We start from the raw sequence: 20740 nt of genomic DNA on the forward strand, positions 1-20740 counted from the left end.
TGGTGCGCTTGCTCAGCGTATTCCTTTGTTACAGCAATGGTTAAGCTGTGTGTGAAGCATTAACGCTTCCCTTTTGTTAAAAGAATTATTTTGTTTTATTTATTTTTCTCATTTTATCCTTCAAAGAAAAAGACAGGGGTTGGTGGAGGAGGTCGTTAAGTGACCTAGGGGGGCTTGGGCCTTCCTATCCAGCCTTCATTCAGACGCAATCCTGTACTAGCATGATATTTCATGTCCCTTTATGGGGGGAAAAATGTCTGGTTAGTTTCCCCTCTCTCTTTTTTCCATTAGGTAGGTTCAGGACAACTCAGTCCGTTTACTTCCCTTAGGTTTTTCGCCTCCCCTGAAGGGGTCAGGTACGCAGGTTAGGGGGAGTACCCACAGTTCTGGTCCGTTCCTCATAGCCTGTTTTCTTAGTATATATCTCCGCTACTGCATGGTCCTTGTTTCTGTGACAGATAATTTGGAGGACCCTATTTGCCTTCAGAGCTAACCCTCTCGACATTGATTGGACAGTCCTTGGTATCCTTCTTTGCCCTAGAGGAAATAAGGGGAAGGACCCTACGAAGGAAGAGTGGTAGCTGTGTATTTAAGACATGTATAACCCAGTTTGCTCAGCTGGCTAAAGAGGGATGCAACCTCTAGTTTCACTATTTGATGTGCAAGTACTGGGCTACTTGAATGAAATCTGTTTGCCTGCTCAGCAACGACGACGCCTCTGCTCTTACGGAGCGGCGTAATTACCCCTCTTGTGAGGAGGGATGGCTCAAGGTAAAACAATACAATCCAGGTTCGGATTATAATACTAGCACTTGAAAATGTGCGGATCATGAAGGGCTAGATTATAAGAGCGATTGCCTGCTCAGCATCGATGAAACACCTTCATGGCCACAGGATGACGTAAGCCCCTTCCCGTGCGACTTCATCTCAAATGATTATTGAACAGGTGGCTTTTATTAAGAGCTTTGCCCCTCAGGAGAAGGGAGCCAGCTCCTGTGGGTGTTTTTCCCTAAGTCTACCTATCCGGTAGAAGGCGCATCAAGAGTTGCGCACAGTTACTCCTCTGCTCGAGGGGCTTGAGCACTGTGTTTTTGTTCCTTTGGAGAGATTGTGCCGACAGGAGTCCTGCTAGTCATAGGATATCTCCTCTAATGCCTCAGGTGTTCACCAGATTCTTCTTAAATGTTCACCTCAAACCCCTGGGGGTTGCTGTAGGTTAACAAGGATCCAATGTTGTACATTTCCTCTGTCAGTGTTCCCTTGCCTCCTTCCCCAGTGGTCACTAAGGCAAGTAACATTTTTGGAAGGGGCGGTGATACCAGCCTCCCTCAAGGTTTTTCAATTATGAATGAGATAACTCTGCTCCCACTAATTGGGAGTGAGCATATGGAGTACTTCCAATAATTAGCTTGCCAGTCTTAACATCTATTTGGGGCACCTTTAAAAGAGGAAGAGTTTTTATGCTCGTTGTTTCCTGTCCCTTGCCGGAGGGCATGGCCAGGTTAGGCCTCGAGGATGAGTGCTGGGAGTTCCAGTTTTTCCTTCTTATTAGGAGTTTCCTCTTCATTTCCACTGATGGGTTCACTCTTATCAATGTCCTTCCCTTTTGGTTTGCCTTCTCATTTGAGCAGACAAGGCATAGTGTGAAAAAAGGATTCGCCCGGGAGCACTGACTTTGGTTAAGTGACGAAACTGTGATTTGAGAGCAGTCTGCAGTTCAGAAACTTGAACACATCTCTTCCCAGATGTAATCGGTAGAAATACTTTCTGCAAAAGGCCTTTTGAAACTTTGGTTTGAAAACACTATCTTTGGAAAGCATTGCAAAAATATGGCAATTGTGTTTTGCTAACGGAAACACACTACTCTTTTTGCAGAAGTTTCACGATTGTTTTTATTTTTTCATTTGTATATTTGGGCAATCTAGCGCCTAGATGCCTACGGGTTTAGTGCGCTTTACAATTTTAAAAAGAAATAAAAGATAAATATTGTCCAAATTAGCAATATGCTTTTATTTCAGAAGCTGCAAATAAGGATTATTTTGACTGTCAAGAAAAAATAGCAAATAATAACTATGTTTATCAAGTGCTGCTCACTACAAAATGAGATGGCAGCCTCATTAATGTACCCCCTGATCCCTGACTGGAGGGGGTGAGCAGGCCAAAACTGTATGCCGGTGTAGAATAGCAGGGGATCCTACAGCAGAATGTTGCAAAGCCAACTGAGCTGGTTAGGAGACTGTTGCTGTGATGCTATGAAACACAATTTACTTGTATAAGCGCCTAACAAAGGCACAATATATAAATAAATGTATACATTTAGACTTTCCTGTAAATCATACGTCTTCCTTCCTATTCCTGCGGCAACATGTGCAGTAAAATGTGGTGTCTTGACATGGGGAGGAGTACGGCTCCCTCACTTCACTCAGTGTCTGAACTTTTGCCCCCATAGAAAAAACCAAAAGCTGGCACCCAAGAATATACGCACAGTAAGTGAACACATCTGAAAGTGAAAGGAGAAAGATACAAACGTATTGCAATTGACCTTTCCCCTTAGAAGAAAGTGCACGAGGCAAAAAGAGTACTGACCTTTCAAAAAAGTAATCAACAACAGAAAAATAACCTCAGAGGAGATTTTGCAACAAATACGCTGGCAAAGTTTAAAAGGTGCTCACCATTTAAACCCAGCAATATGTAGTGCAATATTCCCAGGAAAACAAAATCCCAATACGAGCATGTGCTTTGATGAACGTTTTATGTGTCTGCACTGGAAACATGACAACCCGGGTGACATCCCGGTAGTCAAATGCTTGAGCAAGCTTGCCGACCTCAAAAACACCCAAGCGGGCTGCGTCCACCCTCTGAAAAATGTTACTGTCCACCCACATGCATCCTTTACTTGTGCCCTGAAATGCAGCACATGGCCACAATCAAAGGGAAAATAACTGCACCAGTCTCCAGGATTGCAACGTCTCTTGCCACGTCCTGGGCAAATATTCAGGAATCACTTGCCCTCTCAACATTTCCCCTCCTCAACCCCATGTCTGGTCTTCAACAATACTCTGTTTTATGAAGAGGACTTGAAAAGTACACACACCATAGTAAGGTACCCACTCAAATATAGAAACCCTGACAGAAATATGTTAAGCATAAAGAGTACAATTGTGGTACTATTTCCTCATCTTGACTAGGAGACTACAAATACCAGAATGCAATTCAGCAAAAGGCAAACAAATGCCCTTTGTATTTTCACGACATATAACAACATGTAGTGTGTGAAAAGGTTACCCGTTTGTGTTTGTGTTTCGCAAATGCAGGGTTCATATATGATGTGATGAAAAAAATCAAATTCTATCAAGAATAAACGCTTTTTGGTGTATTAAATATGAACATCTGAAAATAATGTAGCTAATTTAAAACAGTTTTGTTTGATATATTGTAATTGACCTGGAGGAGAGCATAGATGTAGGCAGCTAACTTGTTCTGTATGTGTGCTTGTAGAATGAAAACACCTATTTGAATTTCTTAAGACAGAAATGCTACAACCCTCTCCTCCAAAACAATGGTCTCTTAAATGGGCCATCACTTGTAAATCGCCCCCACTTTACATGCTCTGTTTGAAGAAAGAACGTGATAAGCAGTCATTAAGTGGCCTGCAGCACCCGATGGGCCTCTGGGAATGGGTGTTGGTCTCTAGAGAGCCACGGGAGGTTGGGAGGCGACACTGTGGCCTCACGCGAGCTTAGTACCGAAGCCGCACAGGCCCCCTTAACACATTATTCCTGGTATAGTTGATAGGTACTGGTGCCTGCGGGGCCCCTCTGACAGCAGGGCCCTGGGCCACAGCACAGACTGCCCATGCTTCAGGCCGGCTCTGTATTGGAGCCTTCCCCCTGTTGCGTTTCATCCTTCAGGCCTTCCGGCGCTCCAGCCTGTGCTGGCAGGGGGCTGGAGCCGGTATAGGTGGGCACCACTTACTTGCTGCCCGCGACTGACTACCCCTCCTCCGGAGTCACGCCACAGCATTTATTGTACGTACCGCATGCAGTGACTTGTACATAACACCCCCATCCCGCTGTATGGTTTCTCAACCAAAAGGCACCTTTGCTCCCTCACAGCCCCACCACATAGATCTGGGACGGGGTGAACTAAAGTCTCTTTAGGAACTAGAAAGAAACTATCCTGTGTTCTTGGAAGTGAGCAGAATTGCAGAGTAAAAGGCAGGTCTTGCACCTGACTTTCCTGACTTTATAAACACGCTGCACATGCCCCCCCCCTCCACCATTCCCTTTCACACTCAGAGATCCTAACACATCTGAAAACGGGGACCATATTTAATAATAGAGTTTTTTAATGAAAACATTTCGTTATACAAAATAGCATTCAAACATATTGAACATAATTATTTAGCAAACTATATTAAGACAAGACCACCAAGGCAGGCCAGTTAGTGGTCTGCAACTAAGGCATATTTACAGGGGGCGTAAGTAGCGCATCTAGCGCTTTATAGGGATCAATGGCCACCTGTTTACAGCCACTGCACACACTAAATTCCCCCACTCACCTGAAGGGGGGTCACGCTCTAGAATGTGTAGAATGGGGGTACATGCACTCATTCAAGGTCTCCTACACACAGGGGAAAGCAGGCAATGGTGGTATGTATCCGCACATGTGGGTCAAAGTTTGCTTGGGGCACTTTGACAGTGCAGACACCTGGCCTGCAGGCGACCCACCTAGGCGGATATCTCTGGTAGATGGGGTCCTGGGCACTGAACTCTGCCAGGGAGTCATTGATGGCCCGATGACAAAAGGGGAGCCTTCTACAGGGCAAAGCCTTGTGGAGCCATGCTTGAGGGTGAAGGCGGAGGTGTAATCACCTGTGTGGCCACATTTTATTCACAAATCCTATTCTTTTCCGATTTTTCAATGGACTTGAGAATTATTTTTATCTTCGCTAAGCAAAAAAAACACATTGTGCACCACATGCTATCTAAAAAGTTATCAGACTCCTTTCACTGGAGCCTGGTGCCATCCATGCCGTGCACAGCTGTGCATTACGCATGCATCGATTCATTGCCTGGTGCCATCCATGCCATGCACAGCTGTGCATTACGCCAGCATCGATTCATTACCCGGTGCCATCCATGCCGTGCACAGCTGTGCATTACGCCTGCACCGATTCATTGTCTGGTGGGTCCTCAGCAAAGCCAGTCAGCTGTTTCTGCACCAGGGCCCAGTAGATGCCTTTTCTATCCAGCAGCTTCTGGTGTGTCCCCTGCTCTTTAATCTCACCCCCAGACAGCACCAGGATGTTATCGGCCTGCTCCGCCACGCTCATCCGGTGTGCGATCACCAGCACGGTCCTCTTCTTCTCCTTACTGTAGATGGCGCTCTGCACCTGGGTGTAGAAGAGTGACAGGTTAGAACACACGCACCAGTACTCTCACACCAGTGTCTGACTGACATTGCCCCGTCAGACATGCCAGGGCCTTCAGAAGACCTTCAGAGGCAACTACAACCACTGGCACAGGAATCACCATCACAAGCTTTGTGTGTAGAAAGGTGAGGGTGTCACTAGTACTCTTACACCAGTGTCTGACCGACTTTGCCCTATCAGACACGCAACTGGCCTTCGGAAGCCCTTCAGCCAAGCAGATCTCCTCCAGCAGAAATCTCTGGAAGTTACTGATCCATATCAGATTTAGCGATCCACTCTGAGAATCTGATGAATAAGGAGCTTGAGGGGGCCCAGAGCATCCTAAGATTGTAAGGTCTCCACGGAGGAGAATCTCCCGCCTCCAATGGATGGTCGAGACATATGTTGTTCTGCACAACCATCCGAGCTCTGACTATACTCCTGTGGGCACTAATCCCAGAATATGAGGTGTCCTGGGCCCTCCCCATTACCGCATCCCTACCATGAGCTTCTAGACAAGAGATCCTGCTCTAGGCAGGATGGAACCCCCTCCTGATCCACCACCACCCCAGAATATGAGGTGTCCTGGGCCCTCCCCATGACCCCATCCCTACCATGAGCTTCTAGACAAGAGATCCCGCTCTAGAAAGGATGGATCGCCCCCCTGATCTTCCACCACCCCAGGATATGAGGTGTCCTGGGGACTCCCCATGACCCATCCCTACCATGAGCTTCTAGACAAGAGATCCCACTCTAGACAGGATGGATCCTGCTCCTGATCCTCCACCGTCCCAGAATATGAGGCGTCCTGGGCCCTCCCCATGACCCCATCCAGAGGTCGAAGTGGTCGGGAGCGGTGCTCCTATACTTTTTATTTTTCAGTTTCACCGTTCCTATACTTTTATTTTTAAAAGAAACCGTTCCGGAACAGTTTCGTTTTTAAAATAAAAGTGTAGGAAGAAATTGAAGCTTGCACTTCAGTGCACTGCACTGAACATTCCCTTAAATAATAGGTGTGTTTGTTTGGGGGTTTGGACTGTGTGTGGGAGGGGCGCAGCTATGGGGTTTGTGGGGAGTGGGGCAGGCCGGCAGGGAACATAGCTCCACTACTTCTTTTCGTACACTTCGACCACTGACCCCATCCCTACCATGAGCTTCTAGACAAGAGATCCCACTCTAGACAGGATGGATCCCCCTCCTGATCCTCCACCACCCCAGGATATGAGGTGTCCTGGGCACTCCCCATGACCCATCCCCACCATGAGCTTCTAGACAAGAGATCCCGCTCTAGACAGGATGGATCCCCCTCCTGATCCTCCACCACCCTGTTATGGTAATACATGCACGAGTCTCTTTAGAACCTCGTGCATGTATGTTCCATTTGAGAGTGCCTCGCCAGTTGGTGCTTCTACTGCGACAACCCCGGGGGCCTCGAATAAAGCTCTTACTCTCCTTCAATTTAGTGTGCCTCTTTATTACAATGGCGACGAGGCACCGTACCCCGAGGCCCCCGGGAGCGTATCATGCCACCTGACTGCGAGCACAGCCCCCCCCTTCGCTGCCGCCGACTTCTTCCGACAGCGCCCGCAGCGGCCTGCCTGTCAGCTGCAGACAGCCAAGAGAAACAACCAAGAGAGGCCTCGACATCCTTTTCCCCCACCTTCACTTCTACACTGTAAAGGGTGCCTCTCCTCCCCGCTGGGAGTTTAGAGCGGCGCACACTGCAATCCTGCCCTACTCCAAAAGTGCTTCAGACAGCAGGAGCTGTCCATCTATCAGGTCAGAGGAGGGGGGAGGACGAAGTGAAACATACACTTTCCTTTTATTTGGCAGTTTATGTGTAAAACGGACGAAGTGAAACGTACGCTTTCCTTTTACTGGCATTTTTTTTGTGTAAAACCCTCATCGCCGCCCAGAGCAGAACCCTGCATCAATTTCAAAAGCTGCTAGCTGTTGCCCAGCAACGCACACACAGCATTTGCAATCTTCATTCTCTAAATGGCCACTTTGACCTTCCGGGACTAATTACTCACTATCTTGGTCCATTGTGACATCACAACTGAACATTCCATCAGGTCTTCCCTGAACCAGCCACCCTGCGCTTCCAACCCATTGTGAGGCCACAATCTGTACTAAGGGCCATCCATACACTGAAGCTTAAAGACTCTGCAGTACAGATACGCCTGGGCACTCTCTGAATCGGGTCCTACCCTACCCTTCAAGCACTTCTATAAAGGCTGTATCCCAGCGCCTCCTTGCCAGCTCACTTTATTGACTGCCAACAGTACTGCAAACCTCTGCCTATCACCACAGCAACTGGCGCCATTGAACAGCTGCCACACACCATTTAACACCCAGTCCTCAGCATAACAGAGTTACCTTTCCACAAGTACTTGTTGTCTGTTTCCTTACCACTTACAACCAAGAACCAGGCACACCACCATGCAGGGCGTTCCGCCTCCCACCAAGTTTCTTCCATGCCCTGGGAGCCCAACCTGCCCATGGGAACAATGGATCGATGGCTTCCACGTCTACCTCAGAGCCATTGGGGGCAGCAAGTTCAATGATGACCTCAAGGAGGCGACCCTCTTGAACTGTATAGGGGCAGAAGCACTGAGACTTTTCAGAACTTTTCCAGAACCCGGCAACATGGGAGGAGATGGCAACCGCAAGTTCGACATAGCATTGGCCAAACTCACCAGTCATTTTGGCAACAAGACCAACATAGTACTGGAAAGATACAGGTTCTTTTCCAGAAAGCAGCTCAAAGGCGAGTCTATTGATTCATACATAGCGTCCCTCAGGGCGCTTATGTCAACCTGCAGTTTCACAGGTGTCTGTGATGAGTATTTGAGAGACCAATTGGTGCTGAATGTGGCTGATCCAAGCATCCAACAAAAATTGTGGCAAACCAAAAATCCCACCCTGGACCAAGCCACGGAGATAGCAAGGAGCATGGAATTGGGAGATCGATGTATGAGGGAAAGACGTGACCACACGACCAGTGTGGAAATCAAATGTGTCAGCCCTGAGTCCGAGCCTTACGAGCCTCTTGTAGCAGCAGTAAGAAAGGCTCCGCCATCAAGAGGTTCGAAATTTGGCTCAAACAGAGCGAGGCCATACAACTCCCAGAATCCAACGCGCTGCCAGAGGTGCGGATGGTACAAGCATGCAAATCCTGATAAAGAATGCCCCGCCATCGCTGTCGAGTGTTATAAGTGCAGCCAGATTGGACACTTTGCCAAAGTCTGCAAGAACACACGGGGAAGGACAACCAGATATGGCAATCTCACCAGGCGACCTTTCATCAGACCGTCCTCTGTGAGAGTCATCGAAAGCAACCAAGAGCACAATGACATGTTATCTATCAGTCAAATGCAACAAACGGTACAAATACTCACTGTAACATCCCAACAACAGAGCAACGGTCCCTGGGTCAAAATGCAAATCAACGGCATATCATTACCTGTAATGGTAGACACCGGCTCCCCCTACACCATGGTGGATCTCAAGACCTTCTTGAGTGTACTCTCTGGCAAGATACATGACCTGCGGAGCACTTGTGTAAGAGCTACCGGTTATGGAAAAACGCCCATCGATATAATGGGATATGTGTGGGTGAACCTCAAGTTCCATGACAGAGAATCATATTGCAAACTCTTTGTAGCCAAAGATGGCTCCTCCTTTGTGGGATGGGAAGAACAAGCCGGCCTTCGAGTAAGAATACACCCTGGAGAAGAAATCCCCGTGCTGAGTGTACTCAATAATGATATGGACATCAAGTCTAATCTAGCAAAACAATTCCCCAAGGTGTTCTGCAACAAGATCGGACTCCTAAAAGGTTTCCAACACAGAATAATCCTCAAAAGAGGTGCTGTCCCAGTGGCCCACCGAGTCCGCAGTATTCCCTTTGGAACAAAAGAGGCGTTGAAGAAAGAACTTAAACGCCTCTGCGATGAAAATATCATACAGCCCATCGAGAGTTCAGAATGGCTTGCCCCAATTGTCTTAGTAAAAAAACCGGACGACTCCATAAGAATGTGCGTCGACTTGAGAGACCTAAACAAAAACATATGGGTTGACAGACACCCACTTCCCAACATATCTGAACTCCTATCGACCATGAAACCTGCAAAGTACTTTACAACTCTGGACCTCTCCTCAGCCTATCACCAGATTGCTTTGGAAGAGAGCTCAAAGAACCTAACATCTTTTGTCACACCGCTCGGTGCATTCATGTTTAACAGAATGCCATTCGGACTCGCTTCAGCCGCAGCAGTCTTTCAGAGACTCATGTCACATCTATTTGGAGGACTTGATGGCATACACTGCTTCCAAGATGATATCCTCATATCAGCCAGTACAGAAGAAGAGCACAACGCAAAACTTGTGGGTGTCTTACAGGTCATACAAAAAAGTGGTCTCACACTCAAATTAGAGAAGTGCAACATAAAATGCGACTGAGTTTCATACCTGGGCCATTCCATTGACGCCAACGGCATCAGCCCCAAGAGGAAACTCATGGACATCATATTGAATATCGCCGAGCCTCAAAATAAAGACCAATTAAGGAGTTTCCTCGGGATGACAGAATACTACTCCAAGTTTATAAGCAACTATGCTGATAAGACCAAAAGCATGAGGAACATCTTGAAGAAGGCAGCCAAATTTATATGGTCCACTGAATGCAAGAACGAATTTGAAGAAATCAAAATCCAAATTAACCAAGCCCCAGCCTTAGGAATGTTCGATTGTAAAGCCAAAACCATCATATCCGTAGATGCAAGTAAAACCGGACTGGGTGGTGTCCTGGAACAGCAACAAGATAAGAACACCGTGACGATCGCATTTGCATCGAGAGTACTGAGGGGAGCCGAACTAAACTATTCCACCATCGAGAGAGAAGCTCTGGGTGTGAGGTGGATTCTTCAGCATTTCAGGAACCTAATTTGGGGCTTACCCATCCTACTGAAAACAAACCATAAACCTCTAGTAAATGTCCTTCAGTCCAAAACCCCTCACCTTATATCACCGAGAATAAGACGTTGGTTCCTCGACATCATGCAATACAACCTCCAACTATGCTATACTCCTGGTCCACAAAACCAAGTAGCAGATTGCCTTTCCAGATTATCGACCAACCTCGACACTGAGATTGCATCTCCAGATGAGGACATCATAGTTGTCGTAAACCCTGCCATCTCAAGAGATGAATGGAAAATTAATGCCAATACTGATCCGGAACAGCGAGAAATCAGGGAAGCGATAACCAATGACTGGGTGGAAACGGGAGAGGCCTTAACAAGCTTCATTCCCTTCAAGGAAGAATTATCCATAGACGATGAGCATATCTTTAGAGGCGATCGAGTAATCCCACCCACCCAACTCAGAAAAAAAATACTCCAACTGGCACACGAAGGTCACCTAGGAAGGAGCTTGACGAAAAACAAGTTGAGAAACAACTATTGGTGGCCAGGAATGTGGAAAGAAGCAGAAGAACTGGTCAAAAATTGCTCCACGTGTGCCATGAGTGACAAGTCTAAGATCTTAAGAAAGACCCCCTTACAGCCTATTGAACCTCCCAAACATGTGTGGTCTAAACTGGCAATCGACATCATGGGTCCATTCGAAAACCTCGAAACAGTCAAAGTATATATCATAGTACTTGTCGATTACACCTCTAAATGGACAGAATGGGGAATAGCTGAGGACAATGTGACCTCAAAGAAAGTTACAGATTTCCTGACAGAGATCTTCAACAGGGAGGGAGACCCCAAGGAAGTGGTTTCGGATAACGGGTCTCAGTTCATGTCTATGGAATTTGGTGATTTCCTCAAGAAAAGGTCCATCAGCCACATAACATCTTTGTACCATCCGATTTCCAACGGACTTGTGGAACGCATGAACAGGCTCGTGAAGAGCGTAGTTCAGCTGGCCACGGCCAACAACCTCCCGTGGAGAGAAACCCTCAAAGCAGCCTTGCATGCGTATAGAACAACCCCACACACCACCACAAACATAGAGCCCTTCCCCCTCATGCGAGGTAGGGTTGCAACTAGCCGATTTAGACCGGCGTGGATGTTCTTATACACGGGAGAAGCAAGGGTGAACATGGATCTACTTCAAAAGACAGTAAGAGAAAAACAAGCAAAATACAAAAGACAATATGACTCCAGACATGGAGTAAAAGAGATGCTGGTTCGTGAAGGAGACTGGGTATGTGTCAAAGAACCGAAGAAAACTCTCAAGGGTGAATCCATCTTCAGACCCCCACAGAGAGTTGTGAGTTGCCATGGGAAGTCTGTCATCCTCGATGATGGAAAGAGATGGTCTGGAGATGATCTCACAAAAGTAACAAAAGACATCCTAGAGACCAGCATATCTAAGGACAACAGTCCTGACAGACCATCACAACACACCTCAGAATCCCTCTGTGAACATGTGGACAATAATAGACCTCACTCCATTCATCAAGGAGTCCCCACTGGAAGAATGTCCAGAAGGAACCGCAAAATCATCCAAAACTTCAACAATGCCTATGTCTATTACTAATGTACCCCAGTTTACCCATCTTCCCTCTGCCTCTCCCACTTGACCCCCCCTTTTTTCCCCCTCACTTCCCCGTTTTCTTCCCCCCTTTGTTTTTCCTTTTTTTCTTTTGCCTCATGTGGGGGAGATGTTATGGTAATACATGCACGAGTCTCTTTAGAACCTCGTGCATGTATGTTCCATTTGAGAGTGCCTCGCCAGTTGGTGCTTCTACTGCGACAACCGCGGGGGCCTCGAATAAAGCTCTTACTCTCCTTCAATTTAGTGTGCCTCTTTATTACACACCCCAGGATATGAGGTGTCCTGGGCCCTCCCCATGACCCCATCTCTACCATGAGCTTCTAGACAAGAGATCCCACTCTAGACAGGATGGATCCCCTCCTGATCCTCCACCACCCCAAGATATGAGGTGTCCTGGGCCCTACCATGAGCTTCTAGACAAGAGATCCCACTCTAGACAGGATGGATCCCCTCCTGATCCTCCACCACCCCAGGATATGAGGTGTCCTGGGCCCTCCCCATGACCCCATCCCCACCATGAGCTTCTAGACAAGAGATCCCACTCTAGACAGGATGGATCCCCTCCCGATCCTCCACCACCCTAGGATATGAGGTGTCCTGGGCCCTCCCCATGACCCCATCCCTACCATGAGCTTCTAGACAGGATGGATCCCCCTCCTGATCCTCGACCACCCCAGGATATGAGGCGTACTGGGCCCTCCCCATGACCCCATCCCTACCATGAGCTTCTAGACAGGATGGATCCCCATCCTGATCCTCCACCACCCGAGGATATGAGGTGTCCTGGGCCCTCCCCATGACCCCATTCCTAGCATGAGCTTCTAGACAGGATGGATCCCCTCCTGATCCTCCACCACCCCAGGATATGAGGTGTCCTGGGCCCTCCCCATGACCCCATTCCTAGCATGAGCTTCTAGACAGGATGGATCCCCTCCTGATCCTCCACCACCCCAGGATATGAGGTGTCCTGCGTCCTCCCCATGACCCCCTCCCTACCATGAGCTTCTAGACAAGAGATCCCCTCCTGATCCTCCACCACCCCAGGATATGAGGTGTCCTGGGCCCTCCCCATGACCCCATCCCCACCATGAGCTTCTAGACAAGAGATCCCACTCTGGACAGGATGGATCCCCTCCTGATCCTCCACCACCCTAGGATATGAGGTGTCCTGGGCCCTCCCCATGACCCCATCCCTAGCATGAGATTCTAGACAAGAGATCCCATTCTAGACAGGATGGATCCCCCTCCTGATCCTCCACCACCCCAGGATATGAGGTGTGCTGGGCCCTCCCCATAACCCATCCCTATCATGAGCTTCTAGACAAGAGATTCTGCTCTAGACAGGATGGATCCCCCTCCTTATCCTCCACCACCCCAGGATATGACGTGTCCTGGGCCCTCCCCATGACCCCATTCCTAGCATGAGCTTCTAGACAGGATGGATCCCCTCCTGATCCTCCACCACCCCAGGATATGAGGTGTCCTGGGCCCTCCCCATGACCCCATTCCTAGCATGAGCTTCTAGACAGGATGGATCCCCTCCTGATCCTCCACCACCCCAGGATATGAGGTGTCTTGGGCCCTCCCCATGACCCCATTCCTAGCATGAGATTCTAGACAGGATGGATCCCGCTCCTGATCCTCCACCCCCCCAGGATATGAGGCGTCCTGGGCCCTCCCTATGACCCCATCCCTACCATGAGCTTCTATACAAGAGATCCCACTCTAGAGAGGATGGATCCTCCTCCTGATCCTCCACCACCCCAGGATATGAGGTGTCCTAGGCCCTCCCCATAACCCATCCCTATCATTAGCTTCTAGACAAGAGATCCCGCTCTAGACAGGATGAAATCCCCCTCCTGATCCTCCACCACCCCAGGATATGAGGTGTCCTGGGCCCTCCCCATGACCCCATCCCTACCATGAGCTTCTAGACAAGAGATCCCATTCTAGATAGGATGGGTCCCCATCCTGATCCCCCACCACCCCAGGATATGAGGTGTCCTGGGCCCTCGCCATGACCCCATCCCTACCATGAGCTTCTAGACAAGAGATCCCGCTCTAGACATGATGGACCCCCCTCCTGATCCTCCACCACCCCAGGATATGAGGCGTCCTGGGCCCTCCCCATGAACCCATCCCTAGCATGAGCTTCTAGACAAGAGATCCCCTCCTGATCCTCCACCACCCCAGGATATGAGGTGACCTGGGCCCTCCCCATGACCCCATCCCTACCATGAGCTTCTAGACAAGAGATCCTGCTCTAGACATGATGGACCCCCCTCCTGATCCTCCACCACCCCAGGATATGAGGTGACCTGGGCCCTCCCCATGACCCCATCCCTACCATGAGCTTCTAGACAAGAGATCCTGCTCTAGACATGATGGACCCCCCTCCTGATCCTCCACCACCCCAGGATATGAGGCATCCTGGGCCCTCCCCATGACCCCATCCCTACCATGAGCTTCTAGACAGGATGGATCCCCCTCCTGATCCTCGACCACCCCAGGATATGAGGCGTCCTGGGCCCTCCCCATGACCCCATCCCTACCATGAGCTTCTAGACAAGAGATCCCACTCTAGACAGGATGGATCCCCCTCCTGATCCTCCACCACCCCAGGATATGAGGTGTCCTGGGCCCTCCCCATCCCTAGCATGAGCTTCTAGACAAGAGATCCCCTCCTGATCCTCCACCACCCCAGGATATGAGGTGTCCTGGGTGCTCCCCATGACCCCATCACTACCATGAGCTTCTAGACAAGAGATCCTGCTCTAGACAGGATGGATCCCCTTCCTGATCCTCCACAACCCCAGGATATGAGGTGTCCTGGGCACTAGCCATGACCCCATCCCTACCATGAGCTTCTAGACAAGAGATCCCGCTCTAGACAGGATGGATCCCCGTCCTGATCCTACACCCCCCCCCCCTCCCAGGATATGAGGCGCTGCTTGGACCCCATGACTCACCAGGTGCTCGCTTTCGGTGTCCAGCGAGCTGGTGGCATCGTCCAGGATGAGAATCTGGGGGTCCCTTATCAGGGCCCTGGCGAGGGCCACACGCTGCTTCTCTCCTCCAGACAGCTGCCCTCCCCTCTCGCCGGCATCTGGGGAAGGGAGACAGGAAGGAATCAGACATACAGAGAGGAGGGTAGCGCATGAGAGGGTTTCCAAGCGCTTCATGGGCCCCATGGGAAGATGGGAGTTTCTTCCACATTGGGAGATGTAGAGAGGCTTACAGCCGGACACAAGCCTCGCCTCCCACTCATGCCAAGAGCATACATGTAGATCGCTTCAGAGCAATTTAAAGGGAGTTAAACCATAGATAGAATGTCTTAAACCACTGCTTCCCAAAAAGGCCTACACGCTTCCCAATACTTATTATTGCACGGATGGCTGACCTTTGACCCCCTTCGTGTGTAAGAGAAATGAAAGACTGCAGGTGTGCACAGTAATGGAGTATACATGGGTGCCCCAGGGCGTTGCCTCACATCACACACACACGCGCACGCACGCACACACACAGACACAGGGGTGCGGAAAACATTTTTAGCACAGACTCATGTCTCAATGCTTTCACCATCAGATGGACGGCGCATGGAGGCAGGGAAGCAGTAATTCCTCCCCACTTACCCCCACCTCCCGGGGATGCACTGTCGTGAAACAGGATGCATGCACAGTGCTGAGCAATCACCAGCACCGAGGCATAGTGCCGTGCAATCACCAGCACCGAGGCATAGTGCCGTGCAATCACCAGCACTGAGGCATAGTGCCGTGCAATCACCAGCACTGAGGCATAGTGCAGTGCAATCACCAGCACCGAGGCACAGTGCAGTGCAATCACGAGCACCGAGGCATAGTGCAGTGCAATCACCAGCACCGAGGCATAGTGCCGTGCAATCACCAGCACCGAGGCATAATGCAGTGCAATCACCAGCACCGAGGCATAATGCAGTGCAATCACCAGCACCGAGGCATAGTGCCGTGCAATCACCAGCAATGAGGTATAGTGCCGTGCAATCACCAGCAATGAGGTATAGTGCAGTGCAATCACCAGCACCAAGGCATAGTGCAGTGCAATCACCATCACGAGGCATAGTGCAGTACAATCACCAACACAGAGGTATAGTCCCGTGCAATCACCAGCACCGAGGCATAGTGCCCTGCAATCACCAGCACTGAGGCTTAGTGCAGTGCAATCACCAGCACAGATGGATAGTGCAGTGCATTACCAGCACCGAGGCATAGTGAAGTGCAATCACTAGCACCACGGCACAGTGCAGTGCAATCACCAGCACCTAGACACAGTGCAGTGCAATCATCAGCACAGAGGCATAGTGCTGTGCAATCATCAGCACAGAGGCATAGTGCAGTGCAATCACCAGCACAGAAGCATAGTGCAGTGCAATCACCAGCACCGAGGCATAGTGCAGTGCAATCACCAGCACCGAGGCATAGTGTAGTGCAATCACTAGCACTGAGGCATAGTGTAGTGCAAACACCAACACTAAGGTGCAATCACCAGAACCGAGTCATAGTGCAGTGCAATCACCAGCACTGAGGCATTGTGTAGTGCAATCACCAGCACAGAGGCATAGTGCAGTGCAATCACCAGCACCGAGGCATAGTGCAGTGCAAACACCAACACTAAGGTGCAATCACCAGCACCGAGGCATAGTGCAGTGTAATCACCAGCACTGAGGCTTAGTGCAGTGCAATCACCAGCACCGAGGCTTAGTGCAGTGCAATCACCAGCACCGAGGCTTAGTGCAGTGCAATCACCAGCACAGACGGATAGTGCAGTGCATTACCAGCACTGAGGCATAGTGCAGTGCAATCACCAGCACCTAGACATAGTGCAGTGCAATCACCAGCACCGAGGCACAGTGCAGTGCAATCACCAGCACCAAGGCTTAGTGCAGTGCAATCACCAGCACAGACGGATAGTGCAGTGCAATCACCAGCACAGACGGATAGTGCAGTGCAATCACTAGCACCAAGGCACAGTGCAGTGCAATCACCAGCACCTAGACACAGTGCAGTGCAATCACCAGCACCTAGACATAGTGCAGTGCAATCACCAGCACCGAGGCACAGTGCAGTGCAATCACCAGCACCGAGGCATAGTGCAGTGCAATCACCAGCACCGAGGCATAGTGCAGTGCAATCACCAGCACAGAGGCATAGTGCAGTGCAATCACCAGCACCAAGGCATAGTGTAGTGCAATTACCAGCACCGAGGCATAGTGCAGTGCAATCACCAGCACCGAGGCATAGTGTAGTGCAAACACTAGCACTGAGGAATAGTGTAGTGCAAACACTAGCACTAAGGTGCAATCACCAGAGCCGAATCATAGTGCAGTGCAATCACCAGCACCGAGGCATAGTGCAGTGCAATCACAAGCACCTAGGCATAGTGTAGTGCAATCACCAGCACCGAGGAATAGTGTAGTGCAAACACTAGCACTGAGGAATAGTGTAGTGCAAACACTAGCACTAAGGTGCAATCACCAGAGCCGAATCATAGTGCAGTGCAATCACAAGCACCGAGGCATAGTGCAGTGCAATCACAAGCATCGAGGCATAGTGCAGTGCAATCACCAGCACTGAGGCATAGTGAAGTGCAATCACCAGCACCGAGGCATAGTGCAGTGCAATCACCAGCACCGAGGCATAGTGCAGTGCAATCACCAGCACTGAGGCATAGTCCAGTGCAATCATAAGCACCGAGGCATAGTGCAGTGCAATCATATGCACCGAGGCATAGTGCAGTGAAGAACAAGTTACTTTCTTACCTGGTAACGTTCTTTCGATGGGATGGTCCGACGACGTATTCCATATCTATGACATGTAATCACCACAGCTGTGCTGCTTCGGAAACTTTTTTCGGCGTCTGCGTCCTGCGTCGATGACGTCGATGCGCCGTCGTCGAGGATCTCCTCCGACCGTCTGCGTCCTGCGTCGATGACGTCGATGCGCCGTCGTCGAGGACCTCCTCCGACGTCCGACGTCATCCGATGTGATAAGTAGGACGCACGACGCCCGTAGCCTCAGTTGTAGTTTTTTCCCCCAGAACGTGTGACATCAGTCAACTGCCAGTCAGACACAAAGCCTTGCGGAACGTAAGCTGCAATCGCAAAAGAAATTCTGCAGCGGGGAAGGCAGGGCGGGAGCGATATGGAATACGTCGTCGGACCATCCCATCGAAAGAACGTTACCAGGTAAGAAAGTAACTTGTTCTTCGAGGGGATTGGGTCCTCCGACGTATTCCATATCTATGACAGACTCCCAAAGCAGTACCAGAGCAAGGAGGAGGGAAAGAATTTAGAATCAAAATTTAGAATAGCCAATCAAATAGCAGAGCAAAGGACCGCCTTGCCAAAGGCCAGATCCTGCCCTCGGATGGAATCGAGGGAATAGTGACGTACAAGTGTATGTACTGAAGCCCAGATGGCTGCATCACAGATGTTGCGAATAGGAACACCCCTTTGCAGGGCAGTAGATGCAGCCACACCCCTGGTAGAATGGGCCCGCAAGCCAGCCGGTGGGTCCTTACCCGCCAAGCGGTAACACTCCGATATGGCTAAAATAATCCAGCGAGACAAAGTCTGTTTCGTCACGGCCTGTCCCAAACGCTTTCCAGCGTAACCAATAAAGAGTTGATCGTCCACTCTGACCCGGGACATGCGTGAAACATAAAAGCTTAAAGCTCCCCTAGGATCAAGCCTATGGAGCCTCTCCTCTTCCTTACCAGGATGCGGAGGAGGATAGAATGCCGAAAGAACAACCTTCTGGGCCAAATGAAATTCCGACACTACCTTCGGAAGAAAAGAAGGACGAACTCTAAGGACAACCCTGTCCTTGTGAAATACAGTGAAGGGTGGCTTAACTGAAAGTGCCTGTAACTCACTCACTCTGCGAGCGGAAGTAATCGCAACTAAAAACACAGTTTTCAGAGTTAACAGCCTCAAAGGGCAAGAATGTAAAGGCTCAAACGGAGCACCCATAAGAAACTTAAGAACAAGGTTTAAATCCCAACCTGGCACCAGGAAAGGTGACGGAGGGAACACATTAGTGAGCCCTTTCAGAAACTGCGAAATTAAAGGGATTTTAAAGTAAGAACACTCTTCAGACGAGCGCTTAAAGATGGACAGCGCCGCCAGGTAACCTTTAACGGTACCCACTTGCAAGCCCCTGTGGGCCAAAGAAAGTAAAAAGGACAGAACCATGGGGATGTCACATGCAAAAGGATCCACATTCTGAACTCTGCACCAGTCGCAGAACTTACGCCAATGGCAACGGTACAGAGACTTTGTTGCCGGCCTACGGGCCGAAAGCAACACCTCCATCACGTCTTCAGGGAGGTCCCAATCCTTATACCTCAACCTTTCAGAAGCCAAGCGTGAAGGTTGAGGGATCTGACCTCTGGATGGAGAACCTGACCCCCCTCCCGTGAGAGCAGATCGTCTCGGTAGGGAAGACGACGTGGAGGGCAGATGGACAAGTCGAGAAGGTCCGGGTACCACGTCCTCCGAGCCCACGCCGGAGCAATGAGGATCATCCGGGAACCGAACTTCCGTAACCTCCGCAGCACTTGCGGGATGACGGGGACTGGAGGAAACGCATACAGCAGCGGGAATGACCACTCCACCACGAACGCGTCTAATAAGGCTCCTTTTGGAGGAAATTCCCGCGAGCAAAACCTTTCGCACTTCCGGTTGACACTGGAGGCAAAGAGATCCACTTGAGGGGTCCCCCAAAGGGCGAAGATCTCCAGGAGAATCTCCTGAGCCAACTCCCACTCGTGAGAGATCGCGCTCTGCCTGCTCAGAGCGTCCGCCGTCACGTTTTCGTCTCCGGCCAGATGAACTGCCGAGATCGAAACTTCCTGCTGGATGGCCCAGAACTCGAGCTGCATCGCCTCCCTGCACAGAGGAAGTGACCCTGCCCCCCCCTTTTTGTTGAGGTAGTGCATGGCCACTGTGTTGTCCGTCAGGATCAGGACATTCTTTCCTCGCACAGTCGGCAGAAAAGCCTTCAGGGCTAGCCTGACGGCCCTCAGCTCCAACAGATTGATATGGAGTCTGGACTCCGACGGAGACCAACGACCGCTGACTGTCAGCCCGTTGGCATGAGCTCCCCATCCCGTGAGGGATGCATCCGTCACGATCGTCACCTCCGGCCAGGGTAGCCAAAATGGAGCCCCCTTCATCAAGTTGCCTTCGACGGCCCACCACAGAAGGTCCCGGGCGACCGAGGGCGGCACCTGAACCGAGTCCGACATCCTGCCGGAGGACTGCGACCATTGCGTCTTGAGTGCCCACTGCAAAGATCTCATCCGCAGGCGAGCCTCTGGCACCAGAAGAATGCAGGATGCCATGAGGCCGAGCAACCTCAAGAACTCGAACGCAGGGAGCGTCTGGGCATGCTGAAACAAGTGCACCATCTGCTGAATGTGAAGAGCCCTCACCTGGGGAGGAAAACACTGCCCCAGGGAAGTGTCGAGCACTGCTCCGATGTACTGGAGCCGCTGTGTTGGCGTCAAATGGGACTTCTTTAAATTGAGGGAGAAGCCCAGCCTGTGAAGGGAGTGGCAGGTGACGGATAGATGATCCAGGACTTGCTCGGGAGAGCTCCCCCTGATCAACCAATCGTCCAGGTAGGGGTAGACGTGAATCCCCCCTTGCCTGAGATGCGCTGCCACCACCACCATGAGCTTGGTGAAAACCCTCGGGGCGGAGGTCAATCCGAACGGCAG

General features: G+C 50.3%; 1 protein-coding gene across 4 annotated transcripts in view; it reads right to left on the bottom strand.

Annotated features, from left to right (window-relative positions):
- Positions 1-4330: 4330 nt before the first annotated feature.
- The window catches only part of LOC138522056 (antigen peptide transporter 1-like), a 129764-nt gene continuing 113354 nt past the window's right edge, over positions 4331-20740 (bottom strand). For all 4 annotated transcript variants that reach the window (XM_069635288.1, XM_069635289.1, XM_069635286.1 and 1 more), the window contains 2 exons: positions 14953-15089; positions 4331-5395 (listed from right to left, as the gene is read on the bottom strand). In XM_069635288.1, the coding sequence (XP_069491389.1) occupies positions 5162-5395; positions 14953-15089 (371 nt within the window). In that variant the 3' untranslated portion in view covers positions 4331-5161. The remainder of the gene's footprint in view (positions 5396-14952; positions 15090-20740) is intronic.

The sequence above is a fragment of the Ambystoma mexicanum genome, chromosome 13 (genome assembly GCF_040938575.1).
Source record: "Ambystoma mexicanum isolate Mex_15411 chromosome 13, UKY_AmexF1_1, whole genome shotgun sequence".
NCBI lineage: Eukaryota > Metazoa > Chordata > Amphibia > Caudata > Ambystomatidae > Ambystoma > Ambystoma mexicanum.